Here is a 26,859-nt window from a genome sequence, read left to right on the forward strand (position 1 = left end):
AGTGGTAACTGGTAGCTGGTAGTGGTAACTGGTAGCTGGTAGTGGTAACTGGTAGTAGTAACTGGTAGCTGGTAGTGGTAATCATATCCTCTAACTGGTTCTATACTTCTCCCAGTGGGAAGAGGAAGAGGAAGAGGAATACTCTTAAGCTGCTTAAAGTATAGTTTATTACTCCAGCTGTTCCTATGTCCTACAGGCCAGCTCGTGATTTTGGATGTCCTCATCAAATGATTTATTCTGTCTTTTTCATGGATCGAATCGCAAAAAAAGACTGAGAGACTAGATTACACTAGCACCATCTAGTGGACAATATAATACATTACACTAGCACCATTTAGTGGACAATATAGTACATTACTTTAGCACCATCTAGTGGACAATATAATACATTACACAAGCAGCATCTAGTGGACAATATAATACATTACACAAGCACCATCTAGTGGACAATATAATACATTACACAAGCACCATCTAGTGGACAATATAATACATTACACTAGCACCTTCTAGTGGACAATATAATACATTACACAAGCACCATCTAGTGGACAATATAATACATTACACTAGCACCTTCTAGTGGACAATATAATACATTACACTAGCACCTTCTAGTGGACAATATAGTACATTACTTTAGCACCATCTAGTGGACAATATAATACATTACACTACCACCATCTAGTGGACAATATAGTACATTACACTAGCCCCGTGTAATGGACAATATAATACATTACACTAGCACCATCTAGTGGACAATATAATACATTACATCATTTTGTATTGCGTTATCCATTCCAGGCAATTGCAATATCACAGACGGACAGGGATTAGACTCGACCCTGGCACCTCAAGGCCCCGACCTCAAGGTCCCCCACCTCGAGGCCCCCCACCTCAAGGTCCCCCACCTCAAGGTCCCCCACCTCAAGGTCCCGCACCTCAAGGCCCCCCACCGCAAGGCCCCCCACCTCAAGGCCCCCCACCTCAAGGCCCCCCACCTCAAGGCCCCCCACCTCAAGGCCCCCCACCTCAAGGCCCCCACCTCAAGGCCCCCCACCTCAAGGCCCCCACCTCAAGGCCCCCCACCTCAAGGCCCCCTCCTCAAGGCCCCCCACCTCAAGGCCCCCACCTCAAGGTCCCCACCTCAAGGCCCCCCACCTCCCCTCTCCCTCTCACCTCTCCCCCCTCTCTCTCCCCTCTCCCCCTTCTCCCCCCTCTCTCTCCCCTCTTCGCCTATTCCCCCCTCTCTCACCCCTCTCCGCCCTCTCCCCCTTCTCCCCTCTCTTTCCCCCTCCTCTCTCCCCCTTCTCCCCCCTCTCTCTCCCATCTCACCCCCGCCCCCTCTCTTCCCTCCCATCTCATCCCTCCCCCTCCGTCTCACCTCTCCCCCTCTCTCTCCCCTCTCACTTCTCCCCCTTCTCCCCCTTCCCTCCCTCTCTCTCCCCTCTCACCTCTCCCCCTCCTCTCTCCCCCTTCCCCCCCTCTCCCCTCTCACCTCTTTCCCCTCCCCCTGGGCCAGATGGTGTCTCTATAGGTCTTCTAATGAATATTAAAATAAGGGGCCTGTGGAACAACAAGGGGCCCATAAAAAGATACCAGAGACAGAGCAAAGATCGGTGTGTGACAGGAAAATGGTGGGGGAAGAGTGTTCTGGGTTAAAAGAGTCTGTGTTCTGGGTTATAGGAGACTGTGTTCTGGGTTAAAGGAGACTGTGTTCTGGGTTAAAATAGTCTTTGTTCTGGGTTATAGGAGACTGTGTTCTGGGTTATAGGAGACTGTGTTCTGGGTTATAGGAGACTGTGTTCTGGGTTATAGGAGACTGTGTTCTGGGTTATAAGATACTGTGTTCTGGGTTATAGGAGACTGTGTTCTGGGTTATAGGAGACTGTGTGTTCTGGGTTAAAAGAGTCTGTGTTCTGGGTTATAGGAGACGGTGTTCTGGGTTATAGGAGACTGTGTTCTGGGTTATAAGAGACTGTGTGTTCTGGGTTATAAGAGACTGTGTTCTGGGTTATAAGAGACTGTGTGTTCTGGGTTATAAGAGACTGTGTTCTGGGTTATAGGAGACTGTGTTCTGGGTTATAGGAGACTGTGTGTTCTGGGTTATAAGAGACTGTATTCTGGGTTATAAGAGACTGTGTTCTGGGTTATAGGAGACTGTGTTCTGGGTTATAGGAGACTGTGTTCTGGGTTATAGGATACTGTGTGTTCTGGGTTATAGGAGACTGTGTGTTCTGGGTTATAGGAGACTGTGTTCTGGGTTATAGGAGACTGTGTTCTGGGTTATAGGAGACTGTGTGTTCTGGGTTATAAGAGACTGTATTCTGGGTTATAAGAGACTGTGTTCTGGGTTATAGGAGAGAGAGAGAGAAGTGGAAGGAATGAGAGAGACAGAGAGAGACAGCAGGGACATGATATGAATGAGAGGAGACAAGAGGAGTGAGAGAGAGACCAACAGCAGGGAGTGAGGGGTGATAAGATAGTTAGGTAAGACTGACTATAGTAGGTTAATTCTTACTGGCAGTGGGCCCATCTCTAAAGCTGCTCCCCTGGAGGTCTCAGCTCAGCCCCCCACTGGCTTAGACCATTTCACCCACTGCCAAGCACCCCGGACTGGGCAGCCAGAGCAGTGGAGGAGTGATACTTTATTTGAGTCGTCTCTCACAAATGATTTAGATACGTCTAGTACCCATCTAAAGACTCAAACTGTTTCCTTTATCAAGAATCAACAACAGCAACAAACCAAAAAAACGTGTATCTTACATTTGAGTTGGATGAAAGTGGATATAAGCAGAGTTACAATTTGTTAAATAAATGTAGATATCAATCTGCTGATATATCTGCACAGATCTGCAGGGGCCTATACAAGCAAGAAAGGATAGACGAAGGAAGGTAACTGTTTTACAAGCGTATCCATCCAGTTGACTGGAAGTGTAACCTATAGGTGGCTGGAAGTGTAACCTATAGCTGGCTGGAAGTGTAACCTATAGCTGGCTGGAAGTGTAACCTATAGGTGGCTGGAAGTGTAACCTATAGCTGGCTGGAAGTGTAACCTATAGCTGGCTGGAAGTGTAACCTATAGCTGGCTGGAAGTGTAACCTATAGCTGGCTGGAAGTGTAACCTATAGCTGGTTGGAAGTGTAACCTATAGCTGGCTGGAAGTGTAACCTATAGCTGGCTGGAAGTGTAACCTATAGCTGGCTGGAAGTGTAACCTATAGCTGGCTGGAAGTGTAACCTATAGCTGGCTGGAAGTGTAACCTATAGCTGGCTGGAAGTGTAACCTAGCTCTATAGTCCCCCTGCGGGGGCTTCTTAACTCAGGATAGATGCAGCCGTCGAGGGGAAGAGAGTCAAAGCTCTGGTACAGAGTGGAACATTGGTATACAGTCAAGCAGAATTAAAAGGGGATGCGCAATTATCTGAGCTGATGTGAACTGAGAATATGATGATGGCTATTTATAGCTAGAACCAGCACTTAGTCCATAAGCTGGAGGGCATGTGAGAATCTACCAGGAAGAATGAGTGAGAAAATAAAAAATAACTTGTTTTTGGCACACATACACACCATCTCTGACCTCTCTGATGTCACACATACACACCATCTCTGACCTCTCTGATGTCACACACACACACCATCTCAGGCTGCTCTATCCAACTCTGACCTCTCTGTTGGTTGTCTGCGACAGAGGCATCTGCCGCGGTACTCAGTGTAATGGCACGTTTCCAATCTTTAACATCGTTTAGGTTGCTGTTTGTTTTGGTTCTTGTATGGGACGAGTGTGTACAGGGTTTTTTGGTGTGTGCGTGCATGTGTGCGTGTGTGTGTGTGTGTGTGTGTGTGTGTGTGTGTGTACACACTAAAACAAATGCTGGGTTAAAGGTCAACCCAATGTGGCTTCTTTGGTAACCCAGCTCTTGGTAAATATTAGACAGAACACACACTGGGTTATTTTGACTCAGCCAGTCGGGTTGCGTGAATAACCCAAACATGGGTTACTTCAACCATCAGTCAGGTACTATTTACTTTCATGCTGAGTTGACCTAACAGATGGGTCTTTCTGAATGTAATGCAAAGGTTATTTTCACGGCGGCACAACTTTTTAAAGGATGTGGCTTTCAAATATATCTTATTGGCCACCAATGAGATGTTTACTATCTTCAAATTAAAATGTTTCTTAATTTTTGGGGTATTTACACCTTGAATATTAAGATTCTTTATGACATGTTATAATACATTGATGTTTTGGAATGTTATTGATAGAAATGTGGAATTATATTAACTCTCACGGGTGGCCAAAAATAACTATATTAAGGCCACGCCCCTACTAAGCTATGCCTCCAGTCTTCTGATCTGACCCCACTGGGTCATATCTCAACAACCCAGCCCCAACAACCCAGCACTAATAACCCAGCACCAACAACCCAGCACCAAGGCCCAGCCCCAACACCCAGCCCCAACAACCCAGCACCACTAACCCAGCACCAACAACCCAGCACCAAGGCCCAGCCCCAACACCCAGCCCCAACAACCCAGCACCACTAACCCAGCACCAACAACCCAGCACCAAGGCCCAGCCCCAACACCCAGCCCCAACAACCCAGCACCAACAACCCAGCACTACTAACCCAGCACTAATAACCCAGCACCAACAACCCAGCACCAAGGCCCAGCCCCAACTCCCAGCACCAACTCCCAGCACCAACACCCAGCACCAACAACCCAGCACCAACAACCCAGCACTACTAACCCAGCACTAATAACCCAGCACCAACAACCCAGCACCAAGGCCCAGCACCAACACCCAGTACCAACAACCCAGCACCAATCCCCAGCACCAACACCCAGCACCAACACCCAGCACCAACACCCTAGTGTTTGTGTGAGTACAGTACGACAACGGGTCCCCCCTCATTCTAAGACTCAAAACTCAGTTGGCATTAACAAGGAACTCCTGGAGGAGAGGAGTGTGTGTGTGCGTCTCTTCGTGTGTGTGTGTGTGTGTGTGCGTCTCTTTGTGTGTGTGTGTGCGTCTCTTCGTGCACGTGTGTCTAGGCTCAGCAAAACAAGACAAAACTTGGACAGCCGTTTCGCTCAGGGGGTTTGTCCTTGTCTGACAATAGAGAGGGGCGTTCTGGTGGAGGGAAGGATAAAGCAGTGGATTGGCTACTAGGCTCAGGGTGCCATGCAAGGCTCCTCGTGTCCAACCTACTTAGGGGCTAACCAGTCATTCTGTCACTGAGCTAGCTAGGCTAACGGGGACTAAACATAGTGACTCTTTAACTCTACCACAGACTATTGCAGAACACTACAAAACAGACAGACAGAGACAGCCAGAAGACGACTACTACTGACCTCTGTAGATTGGGAAAAGATTTTGGTCGTTTTTCGCCAAAACTGTTACTGACAGCGACTAGGAGGCCAAGACGTTATGATTCTGTAATTCTACAACAGACCAGTTAGACCCAGACAGAGAATACAAACACAACTAGACCTGTAGAGGTTTTGAGTAAGTAGTAAGTAGTCTACAACTAGATTTTGTACATCATTTCACAGGTACTTGTCTTGATTCCTCTCTGGTTTGATTCCAGTCCACAGAGTATAAAATAGTGACTTTTGATTGGACGTTTATTCTCGTCTCTACCTCTCCTCCGTGTAATGGTCTCAGTGTAAACATGGTGGTGTACCTGAGGAAAAACATTCGCTCTCTGCTCTCCGTCTTCAAGAAGAAAGGTGAGTGAAGATGGGAGTTATGTTGTTGCTGATCTGGAAGATTGTGTGTTTTATGTTCGATGACTTGTTTGGTTGATAGGCTGTTTGGTGTAGTCTTGTGTCTGAATGAGGGACAACTTGTTGTGGATGTTTGAGAGGTTCTACACTACCTGTTTATAGACATGAGATCAAACAGGGTGGATGTTTGAGAGATCAGATATGTCTTGAATCCTATTTCAGGTTATCAGTGTAGAAACAGAAAGGTGGTGACAGAGGACTGGTGAAAGACTAGAAACAGAAAGATGGACAGAGGACTAACTGAACTAAAAGGACAGGTCTCCTCACTACTCTAACCTCTGTCTCCTCACTACTCTAACCTCTCTGTCTCCCCTCTACTCTAATCTCTCTGTCTCCTCACTACTCTAACCTCTCTGTCTCCTCACTACTCTAACCTCTCTGTCTCCCCACTACTCTAACCTCTCTGTCTCCTCACTACTCTAACCTCTCTGTCTCCTCACTACTCTAACCTCTCTGTCTACTCGCTACTCTAACCTCTCTGTCTACTCGCTACTCTAACCTCTCTGTCTCCTCGCTACTCTAACCTCTCTGTCTCCTTGCTACTCTAACCTCTCTGTCTCCCCACTACTCTAACCTCTCTGTCTCCTCGCTACTCTAACCTCTCTGTCTACTCGCTACTCTAACCTCTCTGTCTACTCGCTACTCTAACCTCTCTGTCTCCTCGCTACTCTAACCTCTCTGTCTCCTCACTACTCTAACCTATCTGTCTCCTCGCTACTCTAACCTCTCTGTCTACTCGCTACTCTAACCTCTCTGTCTACTCGCTACTCTAACCTCTCTGTCTCCTCGCTACTCTAACCTCTCTGTCTCCTCACTACTCTAACCTATCTGTCTCCTCGCTACTCTAACCTCTCTGTCTACTCGCTACTCTAACCTCTCTGTCTACTCGCTACTCTAACCTCTCTGTCTCCTCGCTACTCTAACCTCTCTGTCTCCTCACTACTCTAACCTATCTGTCTCCTCACTACTCTAACCTCTCAGTCTCCCCACTACTCTAACCTCTCTGTCTCCTCACTACTCTAACCTCTTTCTCTCCTCGCTACTCTAACCTCTCTGTCTCCTCACTACTCTAACCTCTCTGTCTCCTCTCTACTCTAACCTCTCTGTCTCCTCGCTACTCTAACCTCTGTCTCCTCGCTACTCTAACCTCTCTGTCTCGTCACTACTCTAACCTCTCTGTCTCCTCACTACTCTAACCTCTCAGTCTCCCCACTACTCTAACCTCTCTGTCTCCTCACTACTCTAACCTCTTTGTCTCCTCGCTATTCTAACCTCTGTCTCCTCACTATTCTAACCTCTCTGTTGAGTTCCCTGGCCACTTAGGAAGGCAGCAGCATGTTTATCTTGGAACCATACCAAGGCTATATCCCAAATGACATCCCATTCCCTATGTAGTGCACTACTTTTGACCAGGGTGCCTATATGTTCTAGTGCACTTTATAGAGAATAGGGTTGCAATTTGGGATGCCTCGCCCATATGGACTACCTAGGGTGAGAAAAGGCTGGGGATTAAACAATCTGGGGTTAGCCCTCCGGGGTGGCTAAGGCGGGACGTCTGCCTAGCAGACTGTCACACACAAACACGCACACACCGCTCGTAAGTTCACTTGGCAGCTTGTGCCCCAAACAGAGCATTGAGTGTGTGGAGAAACGCAAATGATACACACATACCAAGAGAGACTGGTGATGGGACAGGGAGACTGGTGGTGGAACAGGGAGACTGGTGGTGGGACAGAGAGACTGGTGGGAGACTGGTGGTGGAACAGAGAGACTGGTGGTGGAACAGAGAGACTGGTGGTGGAACAGAGAGACTGGTGGTGGGACAGAGAGAGACTGGTGGTGGAACAGAGAAACTGGTGGTGGAACAGGGAGACTGGTGGTGGAACAGAGAGACTGGTGATGGGACAGGGAGACTGGTGGTGGAACAGGGAGACTGGTGGTGGGACAGAGAGACTGGTGGGAGACTGGTGGTGGAACAGAGAGACTGGTGGTGGAACAGAGAGACTGGTTGTGGGACAGAGAGAGACTGGTGGTGGAACAGAGAGACTGGTGGTGGAACAGGGAGACTGGTGGTGGAACAGAGAGACTGGTGGTGGGACAGAGAGACTGGTGGGAGACTGGTGGTGGAACAGAGAGACAGGTGGTGGGACAGAGAGACTGGTGGTGGAACAGAGAGACTGGTGGTGGGACAGAGAGACTGGTGGTGGAACAGAGAGACTGGTGGTGGAACAGAGAGAATGGTGGTGGGACAGAGAGACTGGTGGGAGACTGGTGGTGGAACAGAGAGACTGGTGGTGGAACAGAGAGACTGATGGTGGGACAGTGAGACTGGTGGTGGAACAGGGAGACTGGTGGTGGGACAGAGAGACTGGTGGTGGAACATAGAGACTGGTGGGAGACTGGTGGTGGAACAGAGAGACTGGTGGTGGAACAGAGAGAATGGTGGTGGGACAGAGAGACTGGTGGGAGACTGGTGGTGGAACAGAGAGAATGGTGGTGGGACAGAGAGACTGGTGGGAGACTGGTGGTGGAACAGAGAGAATGGTGGTGGAACAGAGAGAATGGTGGTGGGACAGAGAGACTGGTGGGAGACTGGTGGTGGAACAGAGAGACTGGTGGTGGGACAGTGAGACTGGTGGTGGAACAGAGAGACTGGTGGTGGGACAGAGAGACTGGTGGTGGAACAGAGAGACTAGTGGGAGACTGGCGGTGGAACAGAGAGACTGGTGGTGGAACATAGAGACTGGTGGGTGACTGGTGGTGGGACAGAGAGAATGGTGGTGGGACAGAGAGACTGGTGGTGGAACAGAGAGACTGGTGGTGGAACAGAGAGACTGGTGGGAGACTGGTGGTGGGACAGAGAGACTGGTGGTGGAACAGAGAGACTAGTGGGAGACTGGTGGTGGGACAGAGAGACTGGTGGGAGAATGGTGGTGGGACAGAGAGACTGGTGGTGGAACAGAGAGACTGGTGGTGGGACAGAGAGACTGGTGGTGGAACAGAGAGACTGGTGGTGGAACAGAGAGACTGGTGGGAGACTGGTGGTGGGACAGAGAGACTGGTGGGAGAATGGTGGTGGGACAGAGAGACTGGTGGGAGACTGGTGGTGGGACAGAGAGAATGGTGGTGGGACAGAGAGACTGGTGGGAGACTGGTGGTGGAACAGAGAGAATGGTGGTGGGACAGAGAGACTGGTGGGAGACTGGTGGTGGAACAGAGAGAATGGTGGTGGAACAGAGAGAATGGTGGTGGGACAGAGAGACTGGTGGGAGACTGGTGGTGGAACAGAGAGACTGGTGGTGGGACAGTGAGACTGGTGGTGGAACAGAGAGACTGGTGGGAGACTGGTGGTGGAACAGAGAGACTGGTGGTGGGACAGTGAGACTGGTGGTGGAACAGGGAGACTGGTGGTGGGACAGAGAGACTGGTGGTGGAACAGAGAGACTGGTGGGAGACTGGTGGTGGAACAGAGAGACTGGTGGTGGAACATAGAGACTGGTGGGTGACTGGTGGTGGGACAGAGAGAATGGTGGTGGGACAGAGAGACTGGTGGTGGAACAGAGAGACTGGTGGTGAAACAGATAGACTGGTGGTGGAACAGAGAGACTGGTGGTGGAACAGAGAGACTGGTGGTGGAACAGAGAGACTAGTGGGAGACTGGTGGTGGAACAGAGAGACTGGTGGTGGAACATAGAGACTGGTGGGTGACTGGTGGTGGGACAGAGAGAATGGTGGTGGGACAGAGAGACTGGTGGTGGAACAGAGAGACTGGTGGTGAAACAGATAGACTGGTGGTGGAACAGAGAGACTGGTGGTGGAACAGAGAGACTGGTGGGAGACTGGTGGTGGGACAGAGATACTGGTGGTGGAACAGAGGGACTGGTGGTGGAACAGAGGGACTGGTGGTGGAACAGAGAGACTGGTGGTGGGACAGAGAGACTGGTGGTGGGACAGAGAGACTGGTGGTGGAACAGAGAGACTGGTGGTGGAACAGAGAGACTGGTGGGAGACTGGTGGTGGGACAGAGAGACTGGTGGTGGAACAGAGAGAATGGTGGTGGGACAGAGAGACTGGTGGTGGAACAGAGAGACTGGTGGGAGACTGGTGGTGGGACAGAGAGACTGGTGGGAGAATGGTGGTGGGACAGAGAGACTGGTGGGAGACTGGTGGTGGGACAGAGAGAATGGTGGTGGGACAGAGAGACTGGTGGGAGACTGGTGGTGGAACAGAGAGAATGGTGGTGGGACAGAGAGACTGATGGGAGACTGGTGGTGGAACTGAGAGACTGGTGGTGGAACAGAGAGAATGGTGGTGGGACAGAGAGACTGGTGGGAGACTGGTGGTGGGACAGAGAGACTGGTGGTGGAACAGAGAGACTGGTGGTGGAACAGAGAGACTGGTGGGAGACTGGTGGTGGGACAGAGAGATTCAGAGAGACCACTAAGCGAGCAGAAATTAAATAAATCAGAGAGAGACAGACAGACAGACAGACAGACAGACAGACAGACAGACAGACAGACAGACAGAGGCTAAAGGGTCAGGAAAGGTGAAAAGGGGAACAGAAGGACAGACAGCAGGAGATAATGTGGTATTGGATGGAAGACCAGAAAGGGGAGTCAGTGTACTCTGATTAAGGGTCAGGATGTTCTAGAGCTGTAATGACTTCATTAGTACCGTACACAGTGTTGCTCGGTACTGGAATACATTCTAAAGCCCCGGGTGCCAGTCACTGAGCAGCTACTCCAGTCTGTAGGGTGTCCTGTCCTGTATGTAAGCACACTACCAGAACCTCTACCATCTGATCCTCAGTCACAACCCTTTATCATGTCAGCATTCTACCACATCTCCTAGGTACTGGTTTTCATCCTGGATTAAACTCTCCCTCCTCTCCCCCTCCCTCCCTCCCTCCCTCCCTCCCTCCCTCCCTCCCTCCCTCCCTCCCTCCCTCTCTCCCTCCCTCTCTAGCTGGTCCTAAGTGTCTGGATGAACAGAAGGAGTTGACAGTTCACTACACAGCCTCCTCACACTACCAGGAGAATGTGTTCATCGAGTGCAACCGCCCTCAGTACCTACAGGACCTGCACACTGAGGCACGGGAGGGGTTAAAGATACTGCAACAAGAAGGTAGTGACACTACACACTACACACTGCACACTACACACTACACACTACACAATGCACACTACACACTACACACTACACAAAACACACTACACACTACACACTGCACACTACACACTACACACTACACAAAACACACTACACACTACACACTACACACAACACAGAACACACTACACAAAACACAACACACTACACAAAACACAACACACTGCACACAACACAAAACACACTACACACTACACACTACACACTACACAAAACACACAACACAAACACACTACACACTACACACTACACACTACACACTAGACAAAACACACTACACACTACACACTACACACTACACACTACACACTAGACAAAACACACTACACACTACACAAAACACACTACACACTACACACTACACAGAACACACTACACAGAACACACTACACAGAACACACTACACACTACACAGAACACACTACACAGAACACACTACACAGAACACACTACACACTACACACAACACAAACACACTACACAGAACACACTACACACTACACACAACACAAAACACACTACACAGAACACACTACACACTACACACAACACACAACACACTACACACTACACACTACACCCTGCATGACACACACTCAATAGACACTAATGGAAGAAGGGGTATTTAGATCTCAGAGCTGTAGGGAATATCTGAAAAACCTTCTTTGTCTCTCCTACAGAACACAACAAAGGAGTGGACTTTCAGGATGACCATAGTGACGCAGTAAGTAGTGGCGTCATTTGAAACCATATGGCTGGTACTGGTCAACTGAGAACAAGGAGCAAGGAGCAGACAACTTCTGCAGTGATTGAATAATGTGTCCCTAAACACCCCCCCCCCCCCCCCATTCCTCTCCTCTGCAGGATGTCAGCCCCAACCACAGGGATGGATCTCAGGAGTCAGGAAGTACAGCCGGGATTTCTGTTACCGCAGTGACCTCTGCTGGATTGGCTGTGTCCACGAGACCTGTGCTCACACGCCAAGGTAGGTGTGTGTGTGTGTGTGTGTGGGGTGGGGTGGGGGGGGGAGTATTAATTATCATATCCATTTCATCATATTTTAATGAAAGCTAATCATAGATCATGCCTTGGACCTAGTATAGTTTGGTCATTTGTAAAAAAAATCTCATACATGCCTCATTCATAGCAGAATGTGTCTCTCTCTACTGGGTCTCTACTGGGTCTCTACTGGGTCTCTACTGGGTCTCTACTGGGTCTCTACTGGATCTACTGGGTCTCTACTGGGTCTCTACTGGATCTACTGGGTCTCTACTGGGTCTCTACTGGGTCTACTGGGTCTCTACTGGGTCTCTACTGGGTCTACTGGGTCTCTACTGGGTCTCTACTGGATCTACTGGGTCTCTACTGGGTCTCTACTGGGTCTCTACTGGGTCTACTGGGTCTACTGGGTCTCTACTGGGTCTCTACTGGATCTACTGGGTCTCTACTGGGTCTCTACTGGGTCTCTACTGGGTCTACTGGGTCTACTGGGTCTCTACTGGGTCTCTACTGGATCTACTGGGTCTCTACTGGGTCTCTACTGGGTCTCTACTGGGTCTACTGGGTCTCTACTGGGTCTCTACTGGATCTACTGGGTCTACTGGGTCTCTACTGGGTCTCTACTGGGTCTCTACTGGGTCTCTACTGGATCTACTGGGTCTCTACTGGGTCTCTACTGGGTCTCTACTGGGTCTACTGGGTCTACTGGGTCTCTACTGGGTCTACTGGGTCTCTACTGGGTCTCTACTGGATCTACTGGGTCTCTACTGGGTCTCTACTGGGTCTCTACTGGTCTACTGGGTCTCTACTGGGTCTACTGGGTCTCTACTGGGTCTACTGGGTCTACTGGGTCTCTACTGGGTCTACTGGGTCTACTGGGTCTCTACTGGGTCTACTGGGTCTCTACTGGGTCTCTACTGGATCTACTGGGTCTCTACTGGGTCTCTACTGGGTCTACTGGGTCTACTGGGTCTACTGGGTCTCTACTGGGTCTACTGGGTCTACTGGGTCTACTGGATCTCTACTGGGTCTCTACTGGGTCTCTACTGGGTCTACTGGGTCTACTGGGTCTACTGGGTCTCTACTGGGTCTCTACTGGGTATACTAGGTCTACTGGGTATACTGGGTCTATTGGGTATACTGGGTCTACTGGGTCTCTACTGGGTCTCTACTGGGTATACTGGGTATACTAGGTATACTGGGTCTATTGGGTATACTGGGTCTACTGGGTCTCTACTGGATCTACTGGGTCTCTACTGGGTCTCTACTGGGTCTCTACTGGGTCTACTAGGTCTACTGGGTCTATTGGGTATACTGGGTCTACTGGGTCTCTACTGGGTATACTGGGTATACTAGGTATACTGGGTCTATTGGGTATACTGGGTCTACTGGGTCTCTACTGGATCTACTGGGTCTCTACTGGGTCTCTACTGGGTCTCTACTGGGTATACTAGGTCTACTGGGTATACTGGGTCTATTGGGTATACTGGGTCTACTGGGTCTCTACTGGATCTACTGGGTCTCTACTGGGTCTACTGGGTACCTACTGGGTACCTACTGGGTTTACTGGATACCTACTGGGTCTACTGCGTCTACTGGGTCTCTACTGGGTCTACTGGGTCTACTGGGTCTCTACTGGGACTCTACTGGGTCTACTGGGTATACTGGTACCTATATAGATACAGACACATTATAAGGACACAGACACATTACAGACACATTATATAGATACAGACACATTATATAGATACAGACACATTATATAGATACAGACACATTATATAGATACAGACACATTATATAGATACAGACACATTACATAGATACAGACACATTATATAGATACAGACACATTATATAGATACAGACACATTATATAGATACAGACACATTATATAGATACAGACACATTATATAGATACAGAGACATTATATAGATACAGACACATTACAGAGATACAGACACATTATATAGATACAGACACATTACAGACACATTATATAGATACAGACACATTATATAGATACAGACACATTATATAGATACAGACACATTATATAGATACAGACACATTACAGACACATTATATAGATACAGACACATTATATAGATACAGGCACATTACATAGATACAGACACATTATATAGATACAGGCACATTATATAGATACAGACACATTATATAGATACAGACACATTATATAGATACAGACACATTATATAGATACAGACACATTATATAGATACAGACACATTACAGACACATTATATAGATACAGACACATTATATAGATACAGACACATTACATAGATACAGACACATTATATAGATACAGACACATTACATAGATACAGACACATTACATAGATACAGACACATTATATAGATACAGACACATTACATAGATACAGACACATTATATAGATACAGACACATTATATAGATACAGACACATTACAGAGATACAGACACATTATATAGATACAGACACATTACAGACACATTATATAGATACAGACACATTATATAGATACAGACACATTATATAGATACAGACACATTATATAGATACAGACACATTACAGACACATTATATAGATACAGACACATTATATAGATACAGGCACATTACATAGATACAGACACATTATATAGATACAGGCACATTATATAGATACAGACACATTATATAGATACAGACACATTACAGACACATTATATAGATACAGACACATTATATAGATACAGACACATTATATAGATACAGACACATTATATAGATACAGACACATTATATAGATACAGACACATTATATAGATACAGACACATTATATAGATACAGACACATTACAGACACATTATATAGATACAGACACATTATATAGATACAGACACATTATATAGATACAGACACATTACAGACACATTATATAGAAACAGACACATTATATAGATACAGACACATTATATAGATACAGACACATTATATAGATACAGACACATTATATAGATACAGACACATTATATAGATACAGACACATTATATAGATACAGACACATTATATAGATACAGACACATTATATAGATACAGACACATTACAGACACATTATATAGATACAGACACATTATATAGATACAGACACATTATATAGATACAGACACATTACATAGATACAGACACATTATATAGATACAGACACATTACAGAGATACAGACACATTATATAGATACAGACACATTACAGACACATTATATAGATACAGACACATTACATAGATACAGACACATTATATAGATACAGACACATTATATAGATACAGACACATTATATAGATACAGACACATTACATAGATACAGACACATTATATAGATACAGACACATTATATAGATACAGACACATTATATAGATACAGACACATTATATAGATACAGACACATTATATAGATACAGACACATTATATAGATACAGACACATTACAGACACATTATATAGATACAGACACATTATATAGATACAGACACATTACAGACACATTACAGACACATTATATAGACACAGACACATTATATAGATACAGACACATTACAGACACATTATATAGATACAGACACTTACATAGATACAGACACATTACAGACACATTATATAGATACAGACACATTATATAGATACAGACACATTATATAGATACAGACACATTATATAGATACAGACACATTACATAGATACAGACACATTATATAGATACAGACACATTACAGACACATTATATAGATACAGACACATTATATAGACACAGACACATTATATAGACACAGACACATTATATAGATACAGACACATTATATAGACACAGACACATTATATAGATACAGACACATTACAGACACATTATATAGATACAGACACATTATATAGATACAGACACATATATAGATACAGACACATTATATAGATACAGACACATTATATAGATACAGACACATTATATAGATACAGACACATTATATAGATACAGACACATTATATAGATACAGACAACATTATATAGATACAGACACATTATATAGATACAGACACATTATATAGATACAGACACATTATATAGATACAGACACATTATATAGATACAGACACATTATATAGATAAGACACATTAAGACACATTATATAGATACAGACACATTACATAGATACAGACACATTACAGACACATTATATAGATACAGACACATTATATAGATACAGACACATTACATAGACACAGACACATTATATAGATACAGACACATTACATAGATACAGACACATTATATAGATACAGACACATTACAGACACATTATATAGATACAGACACATTACATAGACACAGACACATTATATAGATACAGACACATTACATAGATACAGACACATTATATAGATACAGACACATTACAGACACATTATATAGATACAGACACATTACATAGATACAGACACATTATATAGATACAGACCACATTATATAGATACAGACACATTACAGACACATTATATAGATACAGACACATTACAGACACATTATATAGATACAGACACATTAACAGACACATTATATAGACACAGACACATTATATAGATACAGACACATTACAGACACATTATATAGATACAGACACATTACATAGATACAGACACATTACAGACACATTATATAGATACAGACACATTACATAGATACAGACACATTACAGACACATTATATAGATACAGACACATTACAGACACATTATATAGATACAGACACATTACAGACACATTATATAGACACAGACACATTACATAGATACAGACACATTATATAGATACAGACACATTACAGACACATTACAGACACATTACATAGATACAGACACATTATATAGACACAGACACATTACATAGATACAGACACATTATATAGATACAGAGACACTACAGAGATAGAGATGCTCAACCTCCAGATGAGTATCAGGGGGAGTTCATGAGGTACAATTCATACAAGCTTGTTTGGCTGGTAGCTTACTCTTCAAATGGCCGGGGCTGCTGGTGAACCATGATGTGCAGGTAATAATCAAAAGTGACACTGGACCAGCGCACTAGCTGGTTTCCGTCATATTGGCGTCAGATTGTTCAGCAAAAATGATAAAATCTTCATAAAAACAACATCCCATTTCAGAAAATTTGGAGCCGTTCAACACGACAGGGAATATTTTTATTTACCGGGTATTAGAGAAATGTATCGGTTCATATGCATTCAGATCAAACCTGGCGAAGCCAGCAGCATAAATAAACGAGGGATAGTGGCCAAATGAGACACATTTACATGTCCTTAAAAACAGCCTATAACTTTTCTTTTTTTTGGGGGGGGGGTTCAGTGGTCAAGAGATTTGAGCACTAAATGCATCAGGGCATTGAGATAGCATATCACCAGCATATCACCAGCATATCAGCAGCATATCACCAGCATATCACCAGCATATCACCAGCATATCACCAGCATATCACCAGCATATCACCAGCGTATCACCAGCGTATCAGCAGCGTATCACCAGCGTATCACCAGCATATCACCAGAATATCACCAGCATATCACCAGCATATCACCAGCATATTACCAGCATATCACCAGCATATCAGCAGCATATCGCCAGCATATTACCAGCATATCACCAGCATATCACCAGCATATCACCAGCATATCACCAGCATATTACCAGCATATCACCAGCATATCAGCAGCATATTACCAGCATATCAACAGCATATCACCAGCGTATCACCAGGGTATCAGCAGCATATCAGCAGCACATCACCAGCATATCAGCAGCATATCAGCAGCATATCAGCAGCATATGAGCAGCATATCACCAGCATATCACCAGCATATCACCAGCATATCACCAGCATATCACCAGCGTATCAGCAGCGTATCACCAGCATATCAGCAGCATATCAGCAGCATATCAGCAGCATATCACCAGCATATCACCAGCATATCAGCAGCATATTACCAGCATATCAGCAGCATATCACCAGCGTATTACCAGCATATCACCAGCATATCACCAGCATATCACCAGCATATCACCAGCGTATCACCAGCGTATCACCAGCGTATCAGCAGCGTATCAGCAGCATATCACAAGCATATCACCAGCATATCAGCAGCATATCACCAGCATATCAGCAGCATATCACCAGCATATCACCAGCATATCACCAGCACATCACCAGCATATTACCAGCATATCACCAGCGTATCAGCAGCGTATCAGCAGCATATTACCAGCATATCACCAGCATGTCACCAGCATATCACCAGCATATCACCAGCATCTCAGCAGCATATTACCAGCATATCACCAGCATATCAGCAGCATATCACCAGCGTATTACCAGCATATCACCAGCATATCACCAGCATATCACCAGCATATCACCAGCGTATCACCAGCGTATCACCAGCGTATCAGCAGCGTATCAGCAGCGTATCACAAGCATATCACCAGCATATCAGCAGCATATCACCAGCATATCAGCAGCATATCACCAGCATATCACCAGCATATCACCAGCACATCACCAGCATATTACCAGCATATCACCAGCGTATCAGCAGCGTATCAGCAGCATATTACCAGCATATCACCAGCATGTCACCAGCATATCACCAGCATATCACCAGCATATCACCAGCATATCACCAGCATATCACCAGCATATCACCAGCGAATCACCAGCGTATCAGCAGCGTATCACCAGCGTATCACCAGCGTATCACCAGCATATCAACAGCATATCACCAGCATATTACCAGCATATCACCAGCATATCAACAGCGTATCACCAGCGTATCAGCAGCGTATCACCAGCGTATCAGCAGCATATCAGCAGCGTATCACCAGCGTATCAGCAGCATATCAGCAGCACATCACCAGCATATCAGCAGCATATCAGCAGCATATCAGCAGCATATCACCAGCATATCACCAGCATATCACCAGCATATCAGCAGCATATCACCAGCATATTACCAGTATATCACCAGCATATCATCAGCATATCACCAGCATATTACCAGCATATCACCAGCATATCACCAGCATATCACCAGCATATCAGCAGCATATCACCAGCATATCACCAGCATATCACCAGCATATTACCAGCATATCACCAGCATATCACCAGCATATCAGCAGCATATCAGCAGCATATTACCAGCATATCACCAGCATATCAGCAGCATATCACCAGCATATCAGCAGCATATCACCAGCATATCACCAGCATATCAGCAGCATATCAGCAGCATATTACCAGCATATCACCAGCATATCAGCAGCATATCAACAGCATATCAACAGCATATCAGCAGCATATCAGCAGCATATCACCAGCATATCAGCAGCATTTCACCAGCGTATCAGCAGCGTATCAGCAGCATATCACCAGCATATCAGCAGCATATCACCAGCATATCAGCAGCATATCACCAGCATATCACCAGCGTATCACCAGCGTATCAGCAGCATATTACCAGCATATCACAAGCATATCAGCAGCATATCAGCAGCATATCACCAGCATATCACCAGCATATCACCAGCATATCACCAGCATATCTCGACGACATCAACATGCATTTCTTTATGCATTTTTTTAGTGGGCTCCTGAGTGGCGCAGCAGTCTAAGGCACTGTATTTCAGTGCAACATCACTACATTCCCTGGTTCGAATCCAGGCTATATCACACAATTGGCTCAGCATCGTCCGGATTTGGCCGGGGTAGACCGTCTTTTTAAATAAGAATTTGTCCTTAATTAACTGACTTGCCCGGTTAAATAAAGCTTACATTTTTCCATGTCATATGGCTACTGTGTCTGCTATATAGATAAAGACGTACAGTAGGAGGCTAATTCGTTAATTTTCGATCTGAATATTTGATATAAAGATAAGCATTATATTGTTATATTATGGGAGTAACTCTGGTAGGGCTGAAACAGTCTTCCTCACCTCAAGTTCAACTGTCGGAGTCACTTCCTTCATATCATAGGTCTGCAGTGGCATAAAGCATAATAATAATCACACCATATCAAACCTTCACAAACTTTTCAAAACTTTTTCATTAGGGTAATATGAAAAATAAGACAAGCTATTGTTTATAAGGAAACTATGAGCAGAAGAGCAAATGTAAACAAGGGAGGGAAACAAAACACTACCATCCCTTGTGCCAAATAAAGAATAACACACATCCCTAAGCAAACAAAAATATATTTTAAAAAATTGCAAACCCCCCCGACCCCCCCCCCCCCCCAGTAAATTCCCTAAAGTGAATTTAAAATCCCCAACACATTTTTACTCATCCATCACTTATCTCCTCCCTTATCTCATCCTTCTCCCTCCTCTAAAAACATCTCATCCCTTATCTCATCCTTCCCCCTCCTCTAAAAACATCTCATCCCTTATCTCCTCCCTTATCTCATCCTTCTCCCTCCTCTAAAAACATCTCATCCCTTATCTCATCCTTCTCCCTCCTCTAGAAACATCTCCTCCCTTATCTCATCCTTCTCCCTCCTCTAAAAACATCTCATCCCTTATCTCATCCTTCTCCCTCCTCTAAAAACATCTCATCCCTTATCTCCTCCCTTATCTCATCCTTCTCCCTCCTCTAAAAATATCCCCTCCCTTATATCCTCCCTTATCTCATCCTTCTCCCTCCTCTAAAAACATATCCTCCCTTATCTCATCCTTCTCCCTCCTCTAAAAACATCTCCTCCCTTATCTCCTCCCTTATCTCATCCTTCTCCCTCCTCTAAAAACATCTCCTCCCTTATCTCCTCCCTTATCTCATCCTTCTCCCTCCTCTAAAAACATCTCATCCCTTATCTCCTCCCTTATCTCATCCTTCTCCCTCCTCTAAAAACATCTCATCCCTTATCTCATCCCTTATCTCATCCTTCTCCCTCCTCTAAAAACATCTCATCCCTTATCTCCTCCCTTATCTCATCCTTCTCCCTCCTCTAAAAACATCTCCTCCCTTATCCCTCCCTTATCTCATCCTTCTCCCTCCTCTAAAAACATCTCATCCCTTATCTCCTCCCTTATCTCATCCTTCTCCCTCCTCTAAAAACATCTCATCCCTTATCTCCTCCCTTATCTCATCCTTCTCCCTCCTCTAAAAACATCTCATCCCTTATCTCCTCCCTTATCTCATCCTTCTCCCTCCTCTAAAAACATCTCATCCCTTATCTCCTCCCTTATCTCATCCTTCTCCCTCCTCTAAAAACATCTCCTCCCTTATCTCCTCCCTTATCTCATCCTTCTCCCTCCTCTAAAAACATCTCATCCCTTATCTCCTCCCTTATCTCATCCTTCTCCCTCCTCTAAAAACATCTCATCCCTTATCTCCTCCCTTATCTCATCCTTCTCCGTCCTCTAAAAACATCTCATCCCTTATCTCCTCCCTTATCTCATCCTTCTCCCTCCTCTAAAAACATCTTATCCCTTATCTCCTCCCTTATCTCATCCTTCTCCCTCCTCTAAAAACATCTCATCCCTTATCTCCTCCCTTATCTCATCCTTCTCCCTCCTCTAAAAACACCTCATCCCTTACCTCCTCCCTTATCTCATCCTTCTCCCTCCTCTAAAAACATCTCATCCCTTATCTCCTCCCTTATCTCATCCTTCTCCCTCCTCTAAAACCATCTCCTCTTATCCTTCCAGGCTCCACATTCAAGCCTCTGAACCCAGTGAAGAGACTGGACAAGAGGAAGAACAGGAGGACTACTATCATGGGCATACCCCAGCAGGTCCAGAGAGAGCTGGGTACATGTGTAGTCCTTGGATGGCAGCTAGCTTTAACTCTGAGCTTCACTTGACAAAGAAAAGTCACCCAGACCAATAAAGGTCCAGGGTTTTGTAAATAAAGTGATGAATACTCTAAGGCACGTTGACAAAAAAAAGTCCAATCAAATCTTCTGTCATATTTAAATGAGGTGATAAGATGTGTTCCATCTCTATTACCCCTTCTAGCCCTTCACAGTGGCTCCGAATACAAAGTTCATTCCCAGCTCCCTAACGGCTCTGTCGGACAGGGTAGAGACGGCCAATCAGGTGTGGTCGTCATCCCCACCATCGACGGAGAGACCCCTCTAGCCAACTACGAAGGGGCAAGAGTACACCTCTCAGACCTGGAGGTGAGGCTTTCATATGAGCCTGTATCAAAAATCAGGCTTTCAGAGTTATAACTCGGACAAGTACATTTGTTGTGTGCTACTGGTTATAGTGTCGTACTTTCACTTACCGACAGCTACTTGCATGACTAAATTGTAGTTACATTGTATCTCATAACATCGGATTACGATTATTATTTTTTTTTTATTGCCTTGTGCAAATATATTTATATATATATATATTTATTTATAATTACAACTGAACTCACCTAATAGGCATCCAGAGAGGAGCTGTTGAGACACCACCTCCAGTCTGTTTACAGGGACGACCAGGGCTTCAGCCACCACAGGGGACTGGACTCTCGTCTCTCCTCCACCCAGAGGCCCAAGTCTCTGGCCGTGCCGGGCACGACCTCCTCCGGCTCCTCTGGATTCCCCAGCTTCCTCCAGGAGCCACAGGTGAGTCCCGTTCAGAACAGTGTTTGTCACAGTGTTGCTTCCTGCTGGGGTCATCGACACTGAGTGAATTAAACATTAGGAACACCTGCTCTTTCCATGACATAAACTGACCAGGTGAATCCAGGTGAAAGCTGTGATCCCTTTATTGATGTCGTTTTATAAATCCACTTCAATCAGTGTAGATGAAGAGGAGGAGACATGTTAAATAAGGATGTTTAAGCCTTGAGACAATTGAGACATGGATTGTGTATGTGTGCTATTCAGAGGGTGAATGGACAAGACAAAAGATTGAAGTGCCTTTGAACGGGGTATGGTAGTAGGTGTCAGGAACACTGGTTTGTGTCAAGAACTGCAATGGTTTTTAACACTCAACCGTTTCCAGTGTGTATCAAGAATGGTCCACCACCCGAAGGACATCCAGCCAACTTGACACAACTGCATTGGAGTCAACATTGGCCAGCATCCCCGAGGAACGCTTTCGAGACCTTGTAGAATTCATTCACCAACGAATTGAGGCTGTTCTGAGGGCGAAAGGGGCAGGTGCAACTCAATTTTACAAAGATGTTTTGTAAACTCAGTGTCAATGAAAAAAAGCATGCACACATTATTGTAAGTCGCTTTGGATAAAAGTGTCTGTTAAATGGCATCCCTGGAATGACATGATCATCGGATGCTGATGTTAAACCAAGCTTGCTATCTGAACCACTGGACTCAGAACTAAGATCAAAATACTCATTGTGAATGGTTGAATTTTTTTTTAAATTTCACCTTTATTTAACCAGGTAGGCCAGTTGAGAATAAGTTCTCATTTACAATTGCGACCTGACCAAGATAAAGCAAAGCAGTGAGACATAAAACAACACAGAGTTACACATAAACAAACGTACAGTCAGTAACACAATAGAAAAATCTGTATAGTACAGTGTGTGCAAATGTAGTAAGGAGGTAAGGCAATAAACAGGCCATAGTTGTGAAGTAATTACAATTTAGAAAATGAACACTGGAGTGGTAGATGTGTAGATGATGATGTGCAAGTAGAAATACTGGTGTACAAAAGAGCAAAAAAAAAAATAAAAACAATATGGGGATGAGGTAGGTAGTTGGATGGGATATTTACAGATGGGCTGTGTACAGCTGCAGAGATCGGTAAGCTGCTCAGATAGCTGATGCTTAAAGTTAGTGAGGGAGATATAAGTCTCCAACTTCAGCGATTTTAGGAATTTGTTCCAGTCATTGGCAGCAGAGAGGTGGAAGGAAAGACGGCCAAAGTAAGTTTGGGGATGACCAGTGAGATATACCTGCTGGAGCGTGTGCTACGGGTGAGTGTTGTTATGGTGACCAGTGAGCTGAGATAAGGCGGAGCTTTACCTAGCAAAGACTTATTGATGACCTGGAGCCAGTGGGGCTGGCGACGAATATGTAGCGAGGGCCAGCCAACTAGAGCATACAGGTCACAGTGGTGGGTGGTATATGGGGCTTTGGTGCCAAAACGGATGGCACTGTGATAGACTGCATCCAGTTTGGTGAGGAGAGTGTTGGAGGTTATTTTGTAAATTACATCGCCGAAGTCAAGGATTGGTAGGATAGTCAGTTTTACAAGGGTATGTTTGGCAGCATGAGTGAAGGATGCTTTGTTGCGAAATAGGAAGCCGATTCTATAATTCATTTTGGATTGGAGATGATTAATATGAGTCTGGAAGGATAGTTTACCAGTCTAACTAGACACCTAGGTATTTGTAGTTGTCCACATATTCTAAGTCAGAACCGTCCAGAGTAGTGATGCTAGTCGGGCGGGTGGGTGCGGGCAGCGATCGGTTGAAGAGCATGCATTTAGTTTTACTAGCGTTTACAAACAATTGGAGGCCACAGAAGGAGAGTTGTGTGGCATTGAAGCTCGTTTGGAGGTTTGTTAACAGTGTCAATGAAGGGCCAGATGTATACAGAATGGTGTCGTCTGCATAGAGGTAGATCAAGGAATGACCCGCAGCAAGAGCGACATCATTGATACAGTATATAGAGAGAAAAGAGTCGGCCCGAGAACTGAACCCTGTGGTACCCCCATAGAGACTGCCAGAGGTCCAGACAACAGGCCCTCCTGTTGACACACTGAACTATGTCTGAGAAGTAGTTGGTGAACCAGGCGAGGCAGTCATTTGAGGAACCAAGGCTGTTGAGTCTGCCGATAAGAATACAGTGATTGACAGAGTCGAATGCCTTGGTCAGGTCGATGAAGACGTCTGCACAGTACTGTCTTTTATCGATGGCGGTTAAGATATCGTTTAGTACCTTAAGCGTGGTTGACAGTGACCAGCTCGGGAACCGGATTGCACAGTGAAGAAAGTACAGTGGGATTCGAAATGATCAGTGATCTGTTTATTAACTTGGCTTTCGAAGACTTTAGAAAGGCAGAACAGGATGGATGTAGGTCTGTAACAGTTTGGGTCTAGAGTGTCTCCCCCTTTGAAGAGGGGGATGACTGTGGCAGCTTTCCAATCCTTGGGGATCTCAGACAATACGAAAGAGAGGTTGAACAGGCTGGTAATAGGGGTTTCGACAATGGCGGCGGATAGTTTCAGAAATAGAGGGTCCAGATTGTCACGCCCAGCTGATTTGTACGGGTCCAGGTTTTCCAGCTCTTTCAGAACATCTGCTATTCCCTTTGAAGAGGGGGAGAACCGCAACAGCTTTCCAATCTTTAGGAATTTCGGACGATATGAAAGAGAGGTTGAACAGGCTAGTAAACATTTTTAGAAAGATAATGGAATGCTGAGGCTGCAAAATGGCCTCCAGCTCCACATTTGGTCAGACTACAGTATATCTACATAGTATGACAGCTCTGCAGTTCTCTACATAGTATGACTCCTAATGTTGACCCTTGTATTTGCCCCCACCCAGGGTCCGGTGATGTCCATCTCTCCCCAAGCCACTTACATGTCTAAGATTATCCCCAACGCCTACCTGCCGGCCTCCGTCGACGTCATACAGATTGACCGCAGCACCAGCCGTACCCGTGGAAACAAAGGTAATGGAACGGCCCGTACCGTCAGCAAGAGCTGCCTGGCGTCCGGGTCGTCGGACAGCCCTGCGTCGTCGAGGAGGTCGGGCGGTGAAGGTTGCTATGAAGGCGGTGACAGCGGTTCACATGGTGACAGTAGCTCCTGTGACAATGGCTCTAAGGTGACCCCACACTCAGTGACTTCAAGATCCAGCTGGAGCCACTCGCAGTCTTCCGAGACGATCAAGTCCAACTCCTCCGCCATCTCCTCCACGAAGGGGAGCTTCGGACTTGCTAACCCACAGACGGTGAGCCTCGTTGGGCAGGAGACACAGCCGCAGAAGCCTGGTGCTGGGGACCAGGACAAGGTGAGCCTACAAAGCTCCGCTAGCTGGGTCAGCAGCACTAGTAGGGGTACTGGTACTGCGACCGCTCAGGGGGTCCTATCTGGATCTGGGGGGATGAGCGATGTTGGAGGAGACTCTTTCAGATTCTCTCGCTGTCTGTCGATCATGAAGACCAAGTTGCCCCCGGCTCCCCCCAGGAGAACCAACTCACTGCACCATGAGAAGATGATAAAGAGGCGAGTGGTGGAGATTAAAGACCTCAGTGACTCTGCGGGTGGGAAGTTGGAGGCTGCTGAGGACACAAGCTTAGTTACGATCGAGATCTCTAAAGAGCTCTACAAAGAAATCACAAAGAGCTCTGCCCCTGAATCCAAATCATCTGGGTTTAACTCTTTAGATGATACCAGATCTTCCGCAGCATCTAGTCCTCTGAGTCCCACACAGGCCTCCCGTGGAGGTAGTGGCAAATCAGAGGGGCCAGTGTCCAGCAGCTCTTCCCCCCAGAAAGCCCCATCAGAAGAGGGTACATTTGAAAGGACCATGTCCCCCTCCAGTGGGTACTCCAGCCAGAGTGGTACACCGACACTTTCCCCCAAGGGGATCCTCCCTTCCATCTCCCCAGGTAAACAGAAGAAGTATCCTGTCAAACCGGAACGATCTGGTTCAAGAGCTTCCTTCTCTGCAGCCTCAGTCTCCTCTTCGCTCACCTCCCTGTCTTCACTCACCTCAGAACACGTCAATCGAGAGGCCTCGAAAAACAGTTTTAACCCTCTTCAGCCGGCCTCCCTACCCCCGGCTGTTATGAGAATAGAAGATCCAGAAACGGTGACCCCGGTCCGTTTCTCTCCATCCATGGCGATCAGTGAGCTGCTTAACATTCCGCCAC

At 45.7% G+C, this 26,859-nt stretch overlaps 1 protein-coding gene across 1 annotated transcript in view; it reads left to right on the plus strand.

Annotated features, from left to right (window-relative positions):
* Window positions 1–26,859, plus strand: part of LOC109883184 (uncharacterized protein KIAA1522 homolog) — a 147,101-nt gene that overhangs the window by 115,554 nt on the left and 4,688 nt on the right. Inside the window, 7 exon segments of the mRNA XM_031789092.1 lie at window positions 10,761–10,919; window positions 11,645–11,688; window positions 11,829–11,949; window positions 21,724–21,825; window positions 22,033–22,196; window positions 22,449–22,631; window positions 25,527–26,858. Of these exon segments, the coding sequence (XP_031644952.1) occupies window positions 10,761–10,919; window positions 11,645–11,688; window positions 11,829–11,949; window positions 21,724–21,825; window positions 22,033–22,196; window positions 22,449–22,631; window positions 25,527–26,858 (2,105 nt within the window).

Source organism: Oncorhynchus kisutch, linkage group LG14, assembly GCF_002021735.2.
Source record: "Oncorhynchus kisutch isolate 150728-3 linkage group LG14, Okis_V2, whole genome shotgun sequence".
Taxonomy (NCBI): domain Eukaryota; kingdom Metazoa; phylum Chordata; class Actinopteri; order Salmoniformes; family Salmonidae; genus Oncorhynchus; species Oncorhynchus kisutch.